Raw genomic sequence first — 21,595 nt, 5'->3', positions numbered from 1 at the left:
GTGTTCTGCTATCCGTTTGTCAAATGTTCTGCCAGTTTGACCAATGTAAGTTTTCGGACAGTCACCACAAGTTAGTTTGTAGACACCACCCTGTAGTTGTTTTCTCTTTCGGCTCTTATGTTTCTTAATATATTTGCTTAAGTTTTTATTAGTTCTGAAAGCTGGTGTTATTCCTTTCTTTTTTATGTATCTGGCTATTTTTGTTGTTATCTTGCCAGTATATGTGATAGAGCAGAAGGTACAGGGTTCTTTCTGTGGTGGTCGTGGATAGACTAATTTCAGGGCTTTCTTATGGAGCTTTTCGTTTAAAATTTTATTAATCGTTTGTTCGTTATAGCCATTGTTTACTGCTATTTGTTTAATGATGTTCAGTTCTATTTCGAAGTTATTTTTTGACATTGGAATTTCTGTCAGTCTATGTATCATGCTATGGTGGGCTGCTAATTTGTGTTGTGTAGGATGGGATGATGAATTGTGTATAGTTGTGTCAGTATGGGTAGGTTTATGATATACGGAGAACTCATGTTTATTGTGTAGTCGGGTAATTGTTACATCTAGAAAGTTTATGGACTTATTCTGTTCTGTTTCTATTGTAAACTCAATATTAGTATGAAGTTAACCTTTAACTACACGCGCTGGCGTACTTTGTATGCCAGATATAAGAATTCTACTGGAAATATATTTAAAAATTTAATTTTTGACCTTGCTTATTTTTCTAACCTATCACTGGAATGTGCTTTACAATTTGGTTTTAGTTTCGTTATAATCGGCGTTCTGGAAAGATCGTAATTTACATTTTATTATTTGTTGTTTCCGGTGGTGGACAATATACCCCAGGATTATATTACTATAAGTCGTAATATAAGTACATATTTTAATTGTTTTTTAGTCATTATGGCAAAAAATATATTTTTCTTTGTAAACAATACTTTTTCTCCTGTAAAAAATCACATTTAAAAAATTTTTTTATTAGTAATTTTATTTATCATGGAATCCAGTTATTCCATGATTCCAGTTATAAATCCCAATTGGCTTACTGAAAAGGAACTCCAAGTATTCACTGATGCCGAATAAGGTTTATAACAAACAACTAAGTGTATTTTTTCAAAAAAAATTAAACAAATCCGCTGTTTTTAAGTGTATTTTCTTGTGGCGTACAAAGTACGCCACGCGTGTAGTTATGTTATAACTTGATACGCGGGTAGTTAAAGGTTAATTAATGTATGATAGAAATTGGTCAAGTTGCCTGTTAGTTCCTGTAAAGCATACTAGTATATCATCCACGTATCTCCACAAATATACCCAAATAGCCGTTTCAATTAAAAATAAATCCATAAAACATGACATAATATTTACAAAAGTAGACAAAGGTAACACTACTATTGCTATAGATAAAAGAGACTATAATAACAAAACAATAGAATTTTTAAGTAGCCAAAATAGTATAACACTAAACAAAGACCCCACAGAAAAATACCGAAAACAAATTAAACTAGCTATTGAAAATTCAAAATCAATATTAAATCCAAAAGAACAGAAATACCTTAATATTATGAACCCACAACCTCCTAAATTATACTCTTTTATTAAACTACACAAACCTGACCACCCAATATGGCCTGTAGTTTCTTTTTATAGAGCTCCGTCATATAAACTTTCAAAAAAACTGTCAGATATTATTACAGAATACACTAAATTTTCACCTAAATTAACCGTAAAAAATACACTAGAACTAGTTAATAAAATACAACATTTTCAGTTGCCCAACAACTCCAGACTAATTTCATTTGACGTAAAAAATCTTTTTCCTAGTGTTCCTCCTACAGAAACTTTTGTTCTTGTTAAAAATCTTTTAGACCATAATAGTACAAATCCGATCATTGCATCTGAAATTTTACACCTTCTTGAAATTTGCATAAGTCAATACTATTTTGAATTCAATAATCAAATATACACAAACAACAGTGCAGGACTTATTATGGGTAATCCTCTAAGCCCATTGCTATCAGATATATTTATAAACTATGTAGCTTGAAACAGTAATTTCTAAACATCCCGTATTTAAACCGTTCTTATATGGGTGGATGATATACTAGTATGCTTTACAGGAACTAACAGGCAACTTGGCCAATTTCTATCATACATTAATTCACTTCATAGTAATATTGAGTTTACAATAGAAACAGAACAGAATAAGTCTATAAACTTTCTAGATGTAACAATTACCCGACTACACAACAAACATGAGTTCTCATCCTATATAACACAAATTAGCAGCCTACCATAGCATGATACATAGACTGACAGAAATTCCCATGTCAAAAAATAACTTCGAAATAGAACTGAACATCATTAAACAAATAGCAGTAAACAATGGCTATAACGAACAAACGATTAATAAAATTTTAAACGAAAAACTCCATAAAAAAGCCCTGAAATTAGTCTGTCCACCACCACAGACAGAATCCAGTACCTTCTGCTCATCACATATACTGACAAGATAACAACAAAAATAGCCAGATACATAAAAAAGAAAGGAATAACACCAGCTTTCAGAACTAATAGCAAAACTTAAGCAAATATATTAAGAAAAATAAGAGCCGAAAGAGAAAACAACTACAGGGTGGTGTCTACAAACTAACTTGTGGTGACTGTCCGAAAACTTACATCGGTCAAACTGGCAGAACCTTTGACAAACGGATAGCAGGGCACAAAAGGGCTTTCAACAATAAAAAACAGACACTTCTACATATGCACTTCACCTTCTAGATCATAATCATTCGTTTAATGAAGAGTTTCGAATTCTGCATATTCAAAATAAAGGCCATAAGCTATCTTTATTAGAATCTATGGAAATTAATAAATTAAAAAATACAGATATAATACTGAATGACCAAGTCGAAACAAACAGCTTCCCACTCCTCAACCTCTTCAGTTAAAGACCTTAAAAAGGCAAACACATTGTAAACTAAATCACTTGAGAAAGGCACTCTGCCGAAACAGCTGTAGTCACATAGTTGTAATAAATTTTGTGGAAGTATAGAAAACAAAGGTTTTCAGTGTTTTATTGTTACATATACATTAAAAACGGTTTATGGTTCAGTTCAGAGATGATCCACTATCCGCATACGTCCGTTTCGGCCTCTTCAGACCTCTTCAGTGGGGCTACATGAACACCTCTGAATCGAAACGAAAGCAAGCTGTCTATTTAAGCAGATTTATAAAAATAATTCTGCGTATCGGACGCTGTAGCGGTAGCGACATCTTTAAAGGGAATGAGAAGTCCCAGATCTAAACAATAAATCTGAAAATTCTCGTGGAACCACTTTCTGGTAACATACTTAATCTCTGCCTTTTACAATTTATAAGGCAAGGAGACGACGAGAAAAGGAGACGAAAGGGACTCTACAATATGCAGTCACAATGCGTATATTCGCCTAGGAAAAAATTCCAACGAAAGTTGATTCCCTGTACTCACAATATGGCTAAATTATAAAGTCCCTTTCGTTTCCATTATTCGTCGTCTCCTTGCCTTATTAATTTTAAAAGGCAGAGATTAAGAGTAAACAGTAGCGATCAATAGGTAGCAAAAATGCGTTCCAAGATTGCGGCTGTAATTTTGAATATTTGTGAGGTATTTGTTTCTCCAGATTGTGTTGTTGAGACATCCTGCTGATCTGTTCGCCTATCTTCATAATTCACCTAGAAAATCTTTAAATCTTTATAATATAGTAAAAAAGTACACAAAATTTTATTAAAATCTATATAACAAATTTTGCTTAATACACTCTGGACCAGAATTAACCGGCCACCTAAAAAATGGGTTATTTTTGATGTCTTATTTCTCCTAAACCTGTTGTCCGATTTAAGTGATGTTTTTAATATGTTATAGCCTTATTCCTTGACAATATCGTGATATAATAATATTGTTGCTAAACACGTAAATATTCATTGTATACTGGGTGTACGAATCAAACTGTGTTTTTTTCTTAAAGTTTGCATCGCCCTGTGGAATATTCTAGCATTTGTAGAATACTGAAATTAAAACCTAACTATAGCCTCATGCTTTCTCAACATCTTGTTGTTTGATTGATTCACTTATGTTGGATAATAAAAAAGTTAGGGGCTTTAACAACTAGACATGTTGTTTGTCAATACAGGGTGTTTTTAAAAATTTTGGCAAAGTTTAAGGGGTAATTCTGCATGAAAAAATAATAACAGTTTGCTTTATAAACTTAGGTCCGCAAATGCTTAGTTTCCAAAATAGGGGGTGTTGAAATTGTTCTGACAAACTGACGATTTATTTATTGCTTTAAAACCGGTTGAGACATGCAAATGCAATTTGGTGGGTTTTATGATGTAGTTATTGCATATTTTTTGACATACAATGGTGAATATGAAATGCTTAGCTGTATGCCAAAAAAATGTGCAATAACTACGTATTAAAACTCACTAAATTTCATGTGCATGTCTCAACAACACCCTGTATTGTATGTCTAGTTGTTAAAGACCCTAACTTTTTTATTATCCAACATAAGCGAATCAATCAAACAACAAGATGTTGAGAAAGCATGAGGCTATAGTTAGGTTTTAATTTCAGTATTCTACAAATGCTAGAATATTCCACAGGATGATGCAAACTTTAAGAAAAAAACACAGTTTGATTCGTACACCCGATATACAATGAAAATTTACGTGTTTAGCAACAATATTAATATAACGATATTGTCAAGGAATAAGGCTATAACATATTAAAAAAATCACTTAAATCGGACAACAGGTTTAGGAGATACAAGACATCAAAAATAATCTATTTTTAAGGTGGCCGGTTAATTTTGGTCCAGAGTGTAATTATGCAATCTCATTTTTCAACGAAAACTTTTCGTTTATAAATTCGCAAAGTCTGTGTGTTATTGCGTCGTCGCTTCTTCAATACTTAGAGTAGATTTATTGATGGATTCTTATGTAGTTTTGTTTTCTGAATCCAAATCTGAAAACGGCATTTCGATATCTCTAACCGTCTTCGAGATAATCGACCTCAAAGTCTAAAATGTGACGTCACAATCCTTTTATTTTCCGCCGACACACTACGTCAGCTGAAATCGGTTATAGTAAGTAGGCTAGTTTTTTTAATCTGAATTTGTTAAGCAAAGCATAGGTTATTTACATTTGAGTTTGACATTTCGTGAATGTCAAACTAAATTTTAAATTAAGTATGTATTAATAAAGAATCAATGACATTTGATAGTGAATTTAATTATTACATAAAGTAAATAATATGTTCAAAAATACAATTTTAGTATATTTTGAAAGCAATAATTTACTAATAACTTTACAAAGGTTTATACGAGTATACGGCCTCCCCTTTAATGGGACTACCTAATGATAAATGGACTGTTCCATTTGTTATGAAATGAAAATTGTTATTATAGTCGGTTCGCTAAACTCGGACACAACTGGCTAGTGATTTTAGTAGGTAATTTTTTGTTTTTAATTTTAATCTTTTTAATTTAATTTGTTTTTAATGCTTGTAATTTTCTTAATAATTAGTAATTATTAACTAAGTATTTAGTGACTATTTTTTTGTCGAATTGGCAAAAGATTTTTCTTAAATTATGGATACCAACAACATTTTCTTTTATAACTCTTTTATTTTTAGTTTGATGAAGAAAAGTTATTCTTCATAAAAAGCTATTGATGTAAAAAAGCTAAAAGCTAAAAAATATGAATTTCGATCAAGAGTAAAGTACCTTTATAATTCACATTTAAATTAGAATGATATAATTGCACATTAAAACATAATTTTTAATTCTGAACAACTTTTCATAATAGCAAATTTTCCATATTATGAATTAACATACGTAAATAAACAATGTTTTCGTTATGATAATGCTCGCATTTTCAGCTTGTTTTAAATTATTGTTTTTAATCTTGCACAACAAAAACTAGACCATATAAAAGTTTGCACATAGAAGACATTTTGAAATGTTGACATCTCGAAGCATGTTGAGAATCTCCTAGACAGATAGAATAACAATGAAGAGGTACTAAGAAGAATAGAGAACAGCAGGGAGATACTGGATTCCATCAAAATAAGAAAACTACAATAGAATATCTGGATCATATAAAACATGGTGACAGATATGGATTTCTAAAATTAACAATGTAGGAAAAGATTCAAGGAAGGCGCAGCATAGGTAGAAGAAAAATGTCCTGGCTGAGACACCTCAGAGAACGATTTGGATGCTGCTCAACTGAACTCTTTTGGGATGTAGTGTCAAAAGTTAGAATAGCAATTATGATTGCCAACCTTCTTCGCGGAGATGGCACGTAAAGAAGAAGAGTTAAACAAGCAAAGCAAACATAGCGAGTCATAGCTTTTTCCATGATTATTGGATTAGTCAGGTGAAACTGAGCTCCATGCGTGGGCGAGAGAGAATACAAGAGACTTTTACAATAAACCCATTTATTGTTCTGGTTTCTTATTTAAGAGGCAACATCAGCGCGCGGAAAAGCGTTCCAAGATTGAAGCTTTAACTTTGAATATTTTGTGGAGATATTTGGCACACATATTCGTAATATAGTAAAAAATGGCGGTATAGAGCCCAATTTGAGAAATATGTAAGTATGTGGAAATTACTCTATAACTAAATAAAATATTACAAAAACGAGCCTGTACCGCCATTAAGAAGAACAAAAAAATACACTTTCTTCAAAAATACTTTTTTATCCTATGCCTAGATTTTGTGTCACATTGGAACTACTAAAAATCGATTATCTATAACAAGAAATCGAACTTGACTGACTTGACAACATTTAGCTCGCCTACAAGTTATAATCATTATTGTTAAATTCGTTTTTGAAGTATTGTCACTGTTGTACTGCCGACGCACAGTTGAAAGTTTGCAGAACTTTCGAAAAAAAATTGATGACGCGCTGATGTAGCTTCTTAATTATTTTTCTCTAAAATCATTTTAATGGTTTTTATAGGAGGAAAATCCGTAGCAGTACCTGGTGAACTTAGGGGATATTGGGAACTATACAAAAGGTTTGGTGGTGGTCTTCCATGGAAGGATTTAATCCAGCCCACAATCGATATCTGCAAAAATGGACAATATGTAACCAAACACTTACATTCTAGATTTATTATGAGAAAACAATTACTATGGAATGACCCTGTTATGAGGTAAGAACATTCTTTAAATATTTTATTTTTTCACCTTTCAGTGCAGTATCAGGAATATTTATTTATTATATTATTCATATAGTAGTCCTTCCACTCATCTTCTTCTTGTGGTGCTTTCTCCTTTAGTGGAGGTTAGCGACTACACTCGCAAATCTGTATATGTCCAACGCGGCTCTAAACCAAGATGTTGAATCAAGGCCGGTCCAGTCTGTGATATTTCTAAGCCATGAAATATGTCGCCTACCGGGACCCCGTTTTGCTTCAATCTTACCCTGGACGATCAGTTACGCGAGACGGAACTTTTCGTTTCCCATTATGTGTCCCAGGTAGCTAACTTTTCTGACTTCAATGATTAGTAGCAGTTCCCTATCTGTACCTATTCTCCTCAGAACATTTTTGTTGGTGGTATGGGTTGTCTAAGGGATTTTCAAGATTCTTCTATAAAACCAGAGTTTAAAGGCTTCTAACTTGTTCATCAGTCTTATGTTGAGTGTCCAGGTATCCGTTCCATACAAAAGTATTGACCACACATAGCAAAGCAGAAAACGACATATAAGGCTAATATTAATGCTACTGTTACAAAATAAGCTTTTGATTTTTCATAAACCCGTGTCGGGCTACCTCTATCCTCGCCCTTAGGTACTTCTTGTTTATAATCAAGTTGATTGTTGAACCGGCAACCGAGATATTTGTATTGGTTTACGTATTCAAGCTGTTGGTGGTTCACATATATTGGAAGGGGTAACTTTTTGTTCCTAGATATTTTCATAACTTTGGTTTTCGCAGTATTGATCTTCATGCCCATTTTTTCACATAACTCTCGGTAACCCTATTTATCAGTATCTGCAGACTACGGTCTAAATCAGTCATTAATACCGTGTCATCTGTCTAGCGGATGTTATTTACTCTTTGACCGTTTATCCTGATTCCTTCTGACGAGTACGATAAAGGGTTCGCAAATATTACCGTAGATAGACGTCAAACAGTATCGGTTATAGCGCATAACCCTGTCTGACACCTCGTATTTCAATTTGCCTTGACGTATTACCATTTGTCTTTATGATTACTGTCTGATTCCAATAAATAGGCTCTATTATTTTAGAATCTCTTGTCGACTCAGATGTCGTCCAATCTTTCTATCAAGGTCCTGTGCTGCACCCGGTCGAACACTTTTTCAAAATCTATAAAACAGACAAATAGCCAGAGCCTTCGTGTCAGAGTTTGAAGACAGAATATTGCTTCTCGTGTCCCCATACCTTTCCTGAAACCAAATTGTTCTTGACCAGTGGCCTCGTCACATCTTCTGTATATTCTGTTCTATATGATTCGCAAGAAAAGCTTCAGAATGTTATTTAATAGACTTATAGGTGGAAGTCCTGGCATAATTTGGCGTTCTTCTTTTTGGACAGTGAATGAAGAGGGATTCAAACCATTTTTTTTTCTCATGAATTCATAATATACTCACGGACAAAATGCATAATATGCATAATATTGCATACAACTGACATACTGTTCACCAACTCTTCTGTAGACGAAGTTTTGTAAATCTTGCTTCCATATGGTGAACGGTATGCCAGATGTAACCTCATACGGAGTGTTAATTTTGGTGGTTGCGGCATATTATAGTGCTATGGAGTGGTATTACTTGGAAAGTAGATAACGAATTTGTGGGGGTGATTGGGTGAATGAGAGCTGTTATGTACAATAAAAACATTTTAGAAGATAATGTTTTGTCATTTGTCAGCAATATTGGATAGCAAATTCGTGTTAATGCACCATGACGCAGGTCTTCATGTCGGTAGAATAGTGAATACTTACCTTGATGAGATTCAATTTAAAAATTATATTGGCCAGCATATAGCCCATATTAAATTTAAAACCGATTATACCATTTGTATGATACATTAAAACATCGCATTCGGTAAAGAAATCCTATTTCTATAACACTGGGGGCAGCACAAAAAATTTTATTTCACACGTTAATTTCAAATATCCAATATTTTTATTCGTTTTAGTGTATAATTAATAAAATTTTTACAGGGACACATTCTTTGATAAGAAGACTAATGATACATATAAAATAGGTCAATATTTCAAGAGACCAAGAATGGCAAAAACTTTGGAAATAATCGCTAAAGAAGGGGGTGACGCATTACACAACGGTTCACTTACAGCAGCATTTGTAAAAGATATTGCAGATAAGGGAGGAATAATAACTATCGAAGATATGAATAATTACAGGTATGTATATTATATACAGAGTGAATCTGTAATTTGGAATAAATTCAATATTTCAAATACTAATCGTTTTTTTGAAAAATGCTCAGACCCGTCGATTAGTATTTCAAATTGTCCTTTTTGGCATACAATAATAATGTATACAGGGTGTCCAATTTAGAGATATGACGTCATCGTTGATTTTCTTAAATGGCAATACTATCATTTTGATAGCTATTTTGATAGGGTGTGTAAAGTTATACATCACTGCAAAATATCAAATTTTTATTCTCTACCATTTACAAGATAATAAAAAATAACAAAGTTTTGGCTGTAATTTGGAATAAATTCAATAATTCAAATACTAATTGTTTTTTTTTGAAAAATGCTCATACCCGTCGATTAGTATTTCAAATTGTCATTTTTTACATACAATAATAATGTATACATACATATACAGGGTGTAACAATTTAGAGATATGACGTCATCGTTGATTTTCTTAAATGGCAACACTGTCATTTTGATAGCTATTTTGATAGGGTGTGTAAAGTTATACATACCTGCAAAATTTCAAATTTTTATTCTCTACCATTTACAAGATAATAAAAAATAACAAAGTTATGAAAAACAAGTAATCAAATAATAATAGAATTTAATTATTTTAATTAAACAAATCCTCATAATGTTGCCCTCAATTATTGTCAAATAGTCAATGGGCAACATTATGAGCATTTGCTCAATTGAAATAATTAAATTCAATTATTATTTGATTACTTGTTTTTCATAACTTTGTTATTTTTTATTATCTTGTAAATGCTGGAAATAAAAATTTAAAATTTTGCCATTATATAGAACTTTACACACCCTATCAAAATAGCTATCAAAATGACAGTGTTGCCATTTAAGAAAATCAACGATGACGTCATATCGCTAAATTGGGACACCCTGTATACATTATTATTTGTATACATTATTATTTGTATACATTATTATTTGTATGCCAAAAAGGACAATTTGAAATACTAATCGACGGGTCTGAGCAATTTTCAAAAAAACAATTAGTATTTGAGATATTGAATTTATTCCAAATTACAGACTCACTCTGTATAAGTTCATATCCAGCCATCATAATTCTGTTTGCATTATCCCTATGAGGGGTCGGCTTCCCTAATTGCATTTCTCCATACACTTCTATCTTGGGTCATATCAATATTAATCCTCTTTACCAACATGTCCTGCCTAATCGTCTCCCTTCAGGTCTTCTTTGGTCTCCCTCTCCTACTCTTTCCAGGAATATGCACTTCAGCAATTCTTCATATTGGGTGATTAAAGTCTCGACGTTGAACATGACCAACCCATCTTAACCTATGCTCTCTCATTTTGGCATCAATTGGTGCCACACCTAGACTTCCCCTAATATACTCATTTTTAATTTTATCCTTTTTTGTCACTCCACTCATCCATCTAAGCATTCTCGTTTCCGCCACATGCATTAGTTGTTCCTCTTTCTTTTTCACTGCCCAACATTCAGTTCCGTACATCATAGCCAGTTTTATGGCTGTTTTATCGAATTTTCCCTTTAGCTTCATTGAAACTTTTCTGTCACACAAAATACCACTCGCTTCCTTCCACTTCATCTATCCGGCTCTAATTCTACTGCATGCATCTCCATCTATTTCTCCATTACTCTGTAATGCCGATCCTAGGTATTTAAAACTACATATTGCTTTTCAAAATTATTTCACCATCCAAAGATATCATTTTATTTGTAATAACTCCATCTTTAAATGAACATTTCAAATACAATGTTTTTGTCCTTTTAAGTTTTAAACCTGTTGCATAGACGCAGATTGTTTTGAATAAAGTAATCACATAAACTGTCTTCACTCGACAAACAACGCTTTATACACATCTTAGATGGACAAATGCCTTGCACAATTCAATTATAAACGTAACACTTTTTGTGATAAGATTTTGTAGTTTTAATGAACTATTGGTACAATAGAGCTGTTTTTATTTTTTTGAGTGGTAATACTATTTGAGTGGAGGTGCGATATTAAAAATGACTTAAATCGGCCAATAGGTTTAGGAAATTCGAGACATCAAAAATTACCCATTTTTAAGGGGGTGGTGCGTTATTTTCTTGGATAAGTGTAGAATTATACAGTCCAAAAATGGCAATTAATTAACATGTATTTTGATTATTTAATCAATCAAATGTATATTTTTATTACAGACCCCTGTGGAAAAAACCAGTTATAAGCACGGTTTTCAAAAACCATACTGTCGTGTCTTCACCTTTACCAGCTAGTGGAAACATCTTAAACTACATTTTAGATCTCTTAAGCGGATTCATAGATGTTACCAAACCTGATTCAGTATTAACAAATCAGAGGATAGTTGAGAGTTTTAAGTTTGCATACGCCAAACGAACAAAGTTTGCGGATCCAGATTTCTTTGACTTTACACCGGTAAGTTTGTACGCCATTTTCTTCTTATTCGGTTTCAGCTGTTGTTGACTGTACATCGTCTTTCCACCTTTTCGGAGGCCTTCCAACGGATCTTCTGCTATACGGCTTGTTGTTTTACAGATGTTCGCGAATCTATCTGATCTCCAGGGACGGCGATAACGAGCCTGCAAGTGATACACTGCAGGCAGACGCCGTTGTTTAGGGGGCGCCATAATGAGCTTTTTTCTGCTAGTGTCATACAAAATACTAATTTTAAAAAACCGAAGGGCGTCTATGCCAGTTTTGCAGGCAGGCTCCTTATAACCTAGCACCGGTACTACTGGTCCCATTTGATTTACATGTTCGTTATAGTTTTTTTTTTGTTTTTATCCACCTGTTAATGCTTTGAATTTTGCATTGTTCGCATTTACTTCTGTTGCTTTATCTGTCTCTTAATGATAGGTATGCCCGCTATTGATCTTCATACTTTCATTTCGATATTGTTGATTTTTTGTTTCGTCTTTCTTGTATCGGTCCTTGTCTCCGCTACATTGTTAGGATTGGTCTTACTGTTGTCTTGTATACTTTTATTTTGATTTCCGTGGTTAGATATTTGTTTCTCCATATGATTTCTCAGAGGCAACCACTTACTCTTGCTGCTTTTGCTGCTTGCGTTGTGGTATCTGTTCTAATATTCCTGTCACTAGTGATCTTTACTCCTAGGTAATTAAATTTCATTACTTTACTCTTTACTTATCACTATACGTTTAGTTTTTAACGACTGGCGTTTTTTACTTTCTCCGGTATCTTTTTTCCCCAAAAATGTTTTTTTCATAGTGTTAAATAAGCTTCCTGTTCGTCCCATTCTCTCGTTTATTTTCATGTCTTGTCTACCATTTGCTTCAATTATTACTCCTAGGTATTTAACATATTCCACTTGCTCTAGTTGTTTCCCGTCTACTTCTATTGCGTGTGTCTTCCTCGTATTTGAAATGATCATTGTTATTGTTTTCTTTGTACTAATTTTCATATTTGTTTGATCTAGAATTTCAAGATTGTTCTGTAAGTCTTCTCTGTCTTCTGCTATCAATACCATGTCGTCTGCAAATAGTAGCTCCGATAGTTGAGTCTGTTCCATTTGCCAGTATCCTACTGTTAGTTTTCTCATTCTTGTCTTAGCTTTCTTTGTTGCTTCATTCAGTACCACTGAGAATAGCAGTGGACTCAACACGCATCCCTGTGAGATGCCTTGACTTGTAGTAAATTCTCTGGATTCCTCGTTATTGGTTCTTACTGTATTGGTATTATTTTTGTACATATCCTTTATTACTTCTATTATGTGCCTGTCAACTCCCCTTTTTTTAGTGTCTTCCATACGTCCTTTCTTTGGATTCTGTCAAACATCGACCTTTTTCAGGTCGATGAAGCATATTATGTATCTCTCTATTCTTATCGATTACCTTCTCACTTAGGCTAAGACCACACGGACGATAATTTGCGGCGCCATAAGAGCAGTAAACCTGACGAGGCATTGGTTGACTAACTCCTATTTCATCTACAATTGGTGGAGGAGTTAGTCAACCAATGGGTTTACTGCTCTTACGGCGCCGTAAATTATCGCCCGTGTGGCCTTTCGCTTATTTGTCTTATTACTATTTAACAAAGTCCTCAACTCTAAGGAGGTATCACAAAATTTATTAAAAAGTTAAATATTAAAATCTTTATTGGGCCATTAAGAGTATTACTACTTTTCTATTTCCTTGCCTTTTCTTGCCTTTTTTCTATTTTCTAAAATTCTTCTTTGCAGATACTAAAAAACCTTACGTCGGCGAAGTTTACTGAAGCTACAAGAAAATTAATTAAAGATAACGAGACCTCACAAGATCCTTTCTATTATGGAGCTTCTACAAATTTTCAGCAAGATCACGGTACTTCACATATTTCAGTTTTATCTCCTCAAGGAGATGCTGTAGCTGTGACTAGCACAATTAATTTTATGTAAGTATTTGTGTGTAGTTATTTTTATACATAATTTGTTCAACATTATTATTGCATCATCCATACGATCGGCTATAAGGACGATGTCATCTGCGAATCTCAAATGAGTGAGCATCTCTCCATTTATGTTGATACCACATTCGTTTAAATCTGCCTTCTTAAAAGTGTGTTCTAAAAGGGTTGTGAATAGCTTTGGTGAGATGGTGTCTCCTTGCCGTACTTCTCCCTGTATACAGAATTTCTTTGTTTATTGTTCAGACAGTCTTACGCTAGCCGTTGCCTTTTGGTAGATATATTTGATCATGCTAGTGTAGCGATAGTCTATTCGTCATTCTGTCAATACTTTTAACATTTTCTGCTGGCTTATAGTATCGAATGCCTTTCATAGTCCACAAATGTCAGTGCCAATGGTTTGTTGTTGTATTCTGCAGACTCCTCTATTAGGTTTTTTTTATTACCAATAAGTGGTCGTTAGCGTTTTATCCAGATCCAGAAATTATATTACGCTTCCTTAGAGGTCGGACTAAAGATTAACATCAACAGGACGGAAATAATGACTAATCTGGTGTTAAATCGTAATATTGTTGATGGAATGGATATTGAGCAGACCGCATCTTATACTTATAAATACTTACTTGTCCCAATTTCATGTCCCAAGTACTTACTTGGGACATGAAATTCGGTTGGGAAGAGATAACTAGGCGTACGAGCTCCCACGTCGCATAGGATTAGCCTGGGTGGCGTTGGTTAAGTTAAACTGAACTATATATTTAAATCGGACTCACCCATATGCCTCAAAAGGAAAATCTTTGACCAGTGTTTGTTGCCTGTACTCACTTATGGAGCCGAAACATTAACACTCACAAAAAAGGTAGTGAACAAGATTCGCGTAACTCAGAGGACTAACGAGCGTCAGATGTTGGGTGTTTCCCTGAAAGACTAAACCCCAAACGAAGAAATACGTCGCAGAACAAAACAACAGACGAACATGAAAGAGTGTGTTTAGAAGTTCCGAACATGAAGCAACCGGTTATTCTCCATCGATGATGATCACCGGAAGAGAAATGAAGCTTCCTTAAGATCTTATTTTCGGAAGATTGCCTTCCTGCGAAGAAGAACGTTCATCCCTGACGTACATCGAAAATTTAAGAGAGAAATTAGAAAAAGTCTATGAATTTGCTCGTAAATGTTTTAAGCTCCAAATTGATAAAGCTAAGTTCAGGCTCGATATGCATGCTACTGGGATAATTTTCGAAAGAGTATGGTTATGGTTATACAATCCCACACGCAAGAAAAGACTTTGTCCGAAACTTCAACGAAACTGGGAAGACCCGTACACCGTCTTGAATAAAATCAACGATCTAGTCTACCGCATACAGTTTTCAGCTAGAAGTAAACCCAAGGTAGTTCATATCGTCCCATATCATGATCCACCATGATCCACCATAACTGATCCACCCTGATGGCTTCAACCAGACCCTGATAGACCAGTTATTGGAGGCGAATAACTATAAAAGAGGGAGCAATGTTACGGCAGTTCCATATATTGATTCTATATAGAAAAAGTCCTTTGACGTGAAAGAAGTAGTCACGTACTAGAATGTTCTTGATGTCATGAAATAACCCAGAAATGTCTGGTGACGTCTAGAACGTCAGAAAATCTATACAGGGTGGTCCTTAAGTAATTGTACAAAAAGAAACAGTAGATTCTATACTCTAAAATATTACGATTTAACCCAACTTACTTTAATAAAATGTTGATATTAAGAAAGATACAGGGTGGTAAATTAAACTTTTTTTATTTATTATTGAATATTTCCTGACAGGTATGAGATAACAACATGAAATTTGGTATGTGGGGGTTTTTTGGGTCGAGAAAACTAAATTCCCTACCAAAAATTATGTATTGCCCAGAGGGCGCCACATACGCCTTTCAGCACTCATTTATTACGTTCATTTTTTTTATCCTTCACTCTGTATAATTTTTACATTAAAATGTTTATTCTCCTATTAGTTTTACTTAAAAAAGGTATACTTCTTTCATATCCCTAAACTCAACCGTTTTCGAGATAAACGCATTTTAAATCTGCGATACACCATCATTTTTAGCATAATATCATTGTATGTAGTTCCACTCGAAAAATAACTTAATACCATAAAATTATCCAAAAATGTATCGCAAATTTCTTCAAATGGAATTTGCGATGCAATGACATAAATTTGAGAACTGGCACAATTACAATGGTTTTAAGTTATTTTTCGGGTGTAACTGTAATGATATGTTAAAAATGATGGTGTATCGCAGATTTAAAATGCGTTTATCTCGAAAACGGTTGAGTTTATGGAGATGAAAGAAGTATACCCTTTTTAAGTAAAACTAATAGGAGAATAAAAATTTCAATATTAAAATTATACAGAGTGAAGGATAAAAAAAATGAACGTAATAAATGAGTGCTGAAAGGCGTATGTGGCGCCCTCTGGGCAATACATAATTTTTGGTAGGGAATTTAGTTTTTTTGACCCAAAAAACCCCCACATACCAAATTTCACGTTGTTATCTCATACCTGTCAGGAAATATTCAATAATAAATAAAAAAAAGTTTAATTTACCACCCTGTATCTTTCTTAATATCAACATTTTATTAAAGTAAGTTGGGTTAAATCGTAATATTTTAGAGTGTAGAATCTACTGTTTCTTTTTGTACAATTACTTAAGGACCACCCTGTATACACATATGTATTATTTGACATTTTGAAAACAGTTGTATTCCAGTATTTGAAGATTATAGTGATCAGTTTGGTAAAGTTGTAAAAGTATTGTAAGATTGTTGGTTTGAATAAAGCTATTTCAAAGAAGTGTAACGCTCGAAATACGCACTAAGAATTTTGAACGTACGATGGCGATGATTGAAATCTACATAGTAGCTCGAGCAATCATATCGAATCTTTCTTCCTTCACCAACCGTTTCAAGCGGTGAAGGGAGAAAGATTCCATATGATTGCTCGAGCCACTATGTACATTTCAACCATCGGACCGTCAAAATTCTTAATGTGTGAAGCAAGCGTTTCTTTTGCCTCATTCAGAGCTCGTGCAAATAGATTTTAAATCGTGATTTTAACTAATTTTTAAAATAAGTTTATTTAGATTTTCGATTTCCATAGTGGTTAGTAATAATAATATGACCAATAACATTATCAACAATTTCAGATGGGGAGCTGGATTTCAATCAAACAGCACAGGTATAATTTTAAATGATAGCATGGATGATTTTTCCCAACCGAATGCTGTAAATGGTTTTGGTTTACCCCCTGCAGCAACGAATTTTATCAAACCTGGCAAACGACCAATGTCCTCAATGGTTCCTGTCATCGTTCTAGATGAAAAGAAAAATGTAATTATGGTAATAGGCGGAGCCGGTGGTAGCAAAATAACGACAGCAAACGCTCTTGTAAGTGCTATATTTTATTATATTCTATTAATTTAATACAGAGCAAATAATTAAAATACAACTTATACTCAGATAAATATTGTATGATACTCTCTCTCGCTCTCTCTTCAATCCGGACCCCCCGGAGGGAGTGTATTGGTCGACGTGATGTCGTGTTTTGTCCGTCTCCAAAGATCTCTGTCTCTGGTCATTTCTTTTAACTCATGTATAGGTCTTTTGCATATGCCTGTAATTTGATCGAACCATTTTGTTGGGGATCTTCTTCGTGATCTTCGGCCTTCCACCTTTCCTTATATATCGAGTCTTTTCATGTTTTCTGTGTTTGCTCTCATAACATGTCCAAAGTATTTTAATTGTTGGAGATGGACTTTACTGGAGAGTCGTTGGCTAACTTTTAGCTCTCTTAAAATTGAATTATTCGTCCTATGGTCGGTCCAAGGATTTCGTAGCATTCGTCTCCAACGGAACATTTCAGTTGCATTTATCTTTCTTCTTTCCGATTTTCTCAGGGTCCAAGATTCACATCCGTAGGTCAGTATTGGTAATATTAAGCCGTTGATTAACCTCATCTTTACGCTTTTGAAATTTGACAGTCCTTCTATATTGTGGTCATTTTGCTGTGACAACTTTTGCTAGATCAAATCTACGATTTATTTCTTTCTGTAGTGACCCTGTGTTTGTGATTAATGATCCCAGATATAAGTAAGAGCTCATAACCTCAAACCGGTCAATTGTGGTTATGTATGGATGATTGTTATGTAGTCCATCCACTATCATGATCTTTGTCTTTGATATGTTTAATTGCAGACCAAATATTTGAGTTTCGTTTTCAACCAGTCGTATAAGATCAATCAGCTCTGCTTGACTATTTTAGACTTTTAATAGACATAGACGGTGGAAAATGTCTAATAACTTTGTTTTTCGTAGATAATCAGGTAGTCGTAGTGAATGATGAGGAAGACATGGATTACATGTTTAGAAAACTAAAGAAAGAATATGAAAAATGAGGCCTCAATATGAATATGTCAAAGACAGAGTATCTTAAAATTAAAATAGGGGATAATGAAGAATATCCAGAGTTAGAAATTACAATCACAAAAGCATCTAAAGAATATAAATATCTCGGATCTACAATATCTAAAGAACACTATCAAAAGAGACATCGAAAACAGAACGCAACAGGGCAAAAAAAGCGGTAAACCTTCTAAGCTCTCTACTATGGTCTAAAGATATAACACAAAAAACGAAATTGACAATCTATCCAAGAAGTTTGGCAGATCACGAAAAAAGATAGAAAAAGAATTGAAGCAGTAGAAATGGATTATTTAAGGAGAGCGTGTGGTATATCCAAAAAAGATCACATCAGGAATGAAGTTATTAGAAGGAGGCCAAATACTGTATATTCCAGAGTATGTATATAGAATTGAAACGAGACAAATAGTGAGGTATAATCACGTGAAACGAATGAATGAAGATATATGGCCAAAGAAAGCTTTAAATTACATACCACAACAAAGACGAAGAAGGGGAAAGTCTTTAGTTGCCTGGGAAGAAAATGTACGGCACATAATGAGAGATAGACCTTCAAAGACGACGAATGGATGGACAGAAAGCTATTGCGGTCGAAATGCGAGAAGCGGCTGAGGCTGTAGGAACCTCGCTTATAGATAGATAGATGAATGATTTCTTATGGGATTTTACTTGCTAAAAGAGACCGGTCTCACATAACCTAATCACTTCTTACACATAATTATGTACCTACTGCATAATTTTAATATTAAATTTTCTTTTACAGACGATTATAAAACATTTATGGTTCGGAAAAGATTTGTCTACTGCAGTAAATGAAATGAGATTACATCATCAGTTATTCCCGATGAAAGTTATTTATGAAGAAGGATATAAAACAAAGGTAAATTCTTGCTTTTAAACTTAGTTTTAAAATGCTGAAGAAATTATTTGTCATCAGACTTGGCTTTTAAAGGTGACTTTAGTATTTTCACGAATTAATCGTGTTTTCGCTAAATATTCCTTTTCAATTTTCTTTCGATTAAAAATTATATACCTACATCAATAATTATTTTATTGATCCAATAATACCTATTTTTATTTTAATTAAAACTAATGCATTGAGTAAGACTTTTGATCCAAATAAAAAGTCTATTGACACATGGTGGTAGGTACCACGTCAAGGATATTTTTAAAACGTTTTTATATGTATACTTGGCTTGGTCTGTGTCACGGGCTCCGCAAATTTTTTATTCCATTTTAAAAATAGTTCTAGGCTACCTAGGTACCTAACATTTTCAGAATAGCTTAGAACTAGCTAACGATGCAATATTTAACTGCTATTATACAGGGTGAATGATTAGTAGGGTAAAGCTCCGTAGATCCGTTATAGTAATGGATAGCGATAAAAGTTAATAACAAAAATTGTAGCCAACTTTGAGCTTCACGTTACAAAATTAGTTACAGGGTGTTCGATAACATAGTGGCAGATCAAACTTATTTTTGAAGTTATACTTCTTTACCGGCGATAGAGGGTGATTTTTTTATATGTTAAAACCTATCAGCCCGGCGCATGCGCATTATAACTTTGTTCTGATTGGATGTTCAAATGACATGTCAAAAATATCCGATATGGCAGCTGTGGTTTGGAGGTAAAGGTAAAGGTAAACAAATGTATAATATATTAAACAATATTTTAAATCTAAGACTTTTCGTTAATAAACTGCTTTCTGGCTGCATCCCATATCTCCGGATTTTACAATATATAATCACGTAGAGACGACGAAAATAGGAGAAAGCAAATAGAGGACACTTAGGCCACGCATTTACCTTCTCTTCGTCTAGGAAAAGGACCGAAAGACAGTTTCTAAATACTCAAAAACTGAGTAAAATGAAAAAGATTAAAAAGGGTTCAAGGCAGGTTTTGTTTATATTCGATTCAGAGTTGGACTACCATCTCCATATAGCAACTATTTCAGCATCCTTATGCATCATCAGTGAAGATTATGCAGTCACAACTCTGAAGGGGATATAAACATTCTGCCTCTTTTAAGGCAAAACATCGCGATGCAATGAACCCACCTTTTGAGACGCAAATCAGCGACATCTCTCGTATTACGAGGAAAACAACGAAAAGCCCCAGATACAAGTCCCGGAGATATGGGATGCAGCCAGAAAGCAGTTTATTAACGAAAAGTCTTAGATTTAAAATATTGTTTATTATATTTTTATTTCAATTATTCTAATTGTTTAAAAATTAGTAAACTTTGTATCTGGGGCTTTTCGTTGTTTTCCTCGTAATACGAGAGATGTCGCTGATTTGCGTCTCAAAAGGTGGGTTCATTGCATCGCGATGTTTTGCCTTAAAAGAGGCAGAATGTTTATATTCCCTTCAGAGTTGTGACTGCATAATCTTCACTGATGATGCATAAGGATGCTGAAATAGTTGCTATATGGAGATGGTAGTCCAACTCTGAATCGAATATAAACAAAACCTGCCTTGAACCCTTTTTAATCTTAGTATAATATATTAGTTTTATTGTTGTGAGGACAGAAACAAAAAAGTTTATAATATTGTAGTGACTTTTAAATAGTTTTTAAAAGCAACAGGTACGTAATAATTGTTAATGTATCATGAGTATAAACCTACCTATTTGATCTGCCAAAATACATAGTATGTAATACTTTTATTTATATAATTTGATTACCATCAAAATTTCTATCAATATTCACCTAATATATTGTTTTTTTACTCTATGTTTTGTTGTATTTTTTCAATTCTAATCATTTCAATTCAAAATTAAAATAATTTGATCAATTTTCAAAATATCAAAATATCACAAGTTTAATCCGTTTAGTTAGTCGATCTTCGTAAATAATGACACATAGTGTCCGTGGCTAAGCGGAGAAGGCGAATGAATTCCAATACCAACCGCTCTTATCAGCGCTGGTTCGAGTCCCAATAGAAACTTTCTTTTTTGTTTTTTTTTAATACATTTTATGATTGTAAGTATATTTATTATATAATTGTATTTTCAGAAAATACGTATTTATTTAAAAAAATTTCGACAATTAATGTTCAGACATCATTTGTGGCTTGTTTAATGTGTTTGTGTGTGTTTTATTCTTTTATTATTTTAATTTTTGGCACTGTTCTAATAAAAATGTTTAAGAAGTAGTAAGTATAAATTAGTTTAATATTTAAACAAAATATAAATAAAGAGTATATTAATTTCGTTTAAATCATATAATAGAAGTATAACTTCTTACGTGCGTACAAAGTACA

The 21,595-nt window shown here is 33.5% G+C and overlaps 1 protein-coding gene across 1 annotated transcript in view; it reads left to right on the top strand.

Moving 5' to 3' along the window:
* Positions 1–19,255, top strand: part of LOC126879927 (glutathione hydrolase 1 proenzyme-like) — a 64,513-nt gene extending 45,258 nt beyond the window's left edge. Inside the window, exons 4-9 of the mRNA XM_050643278.1 lie at positions 6,991–7,186; positions 9,227–9,427; positions 11,641–11,875; positions 13,662–13,852; positions 17,061–17,301; positions 19,097–19,255. Coding sequence (XP_050499235.1) covers positions 6,991–7,186; positions 9,227–9,427; positions 11,641–11,875; positions 13,662–13,852; positions 17,061–17,301; positions 19,097–19,231 — 1,199 coding nt within the window. The 3' untranslated portion in view covers positions 19,232–19,255. The remainder of the gene's footprint in view (positions 1–6,990; positions 7,187–9,226; positions 9,428–11,640; positions 11,876–13,661; positions 13,853–17,060; positions 17,302–19,096) is intronic.
* Positions 19,256–21,595: the final 2,340 nt, after the last annotated feature.

The sequence above is a fragment of the Diabrotica virgifera genome, chromosome 2, assembly GCF_917563875.1.
Source record: "Diabrotica virgifera virgifera chromosome 2, PGI_DIABVI_V3a".
Classification (NCBI taxonomy): Eukaryota; Metazoa; Arthropoda; class Insecta; order Coleoptera; family Chrysomelidae; genus Diabrotica; species Diabrotica virgifera.
This window is presented reverse-complemented; position numbering and strand designations above follow the sequence as displayed.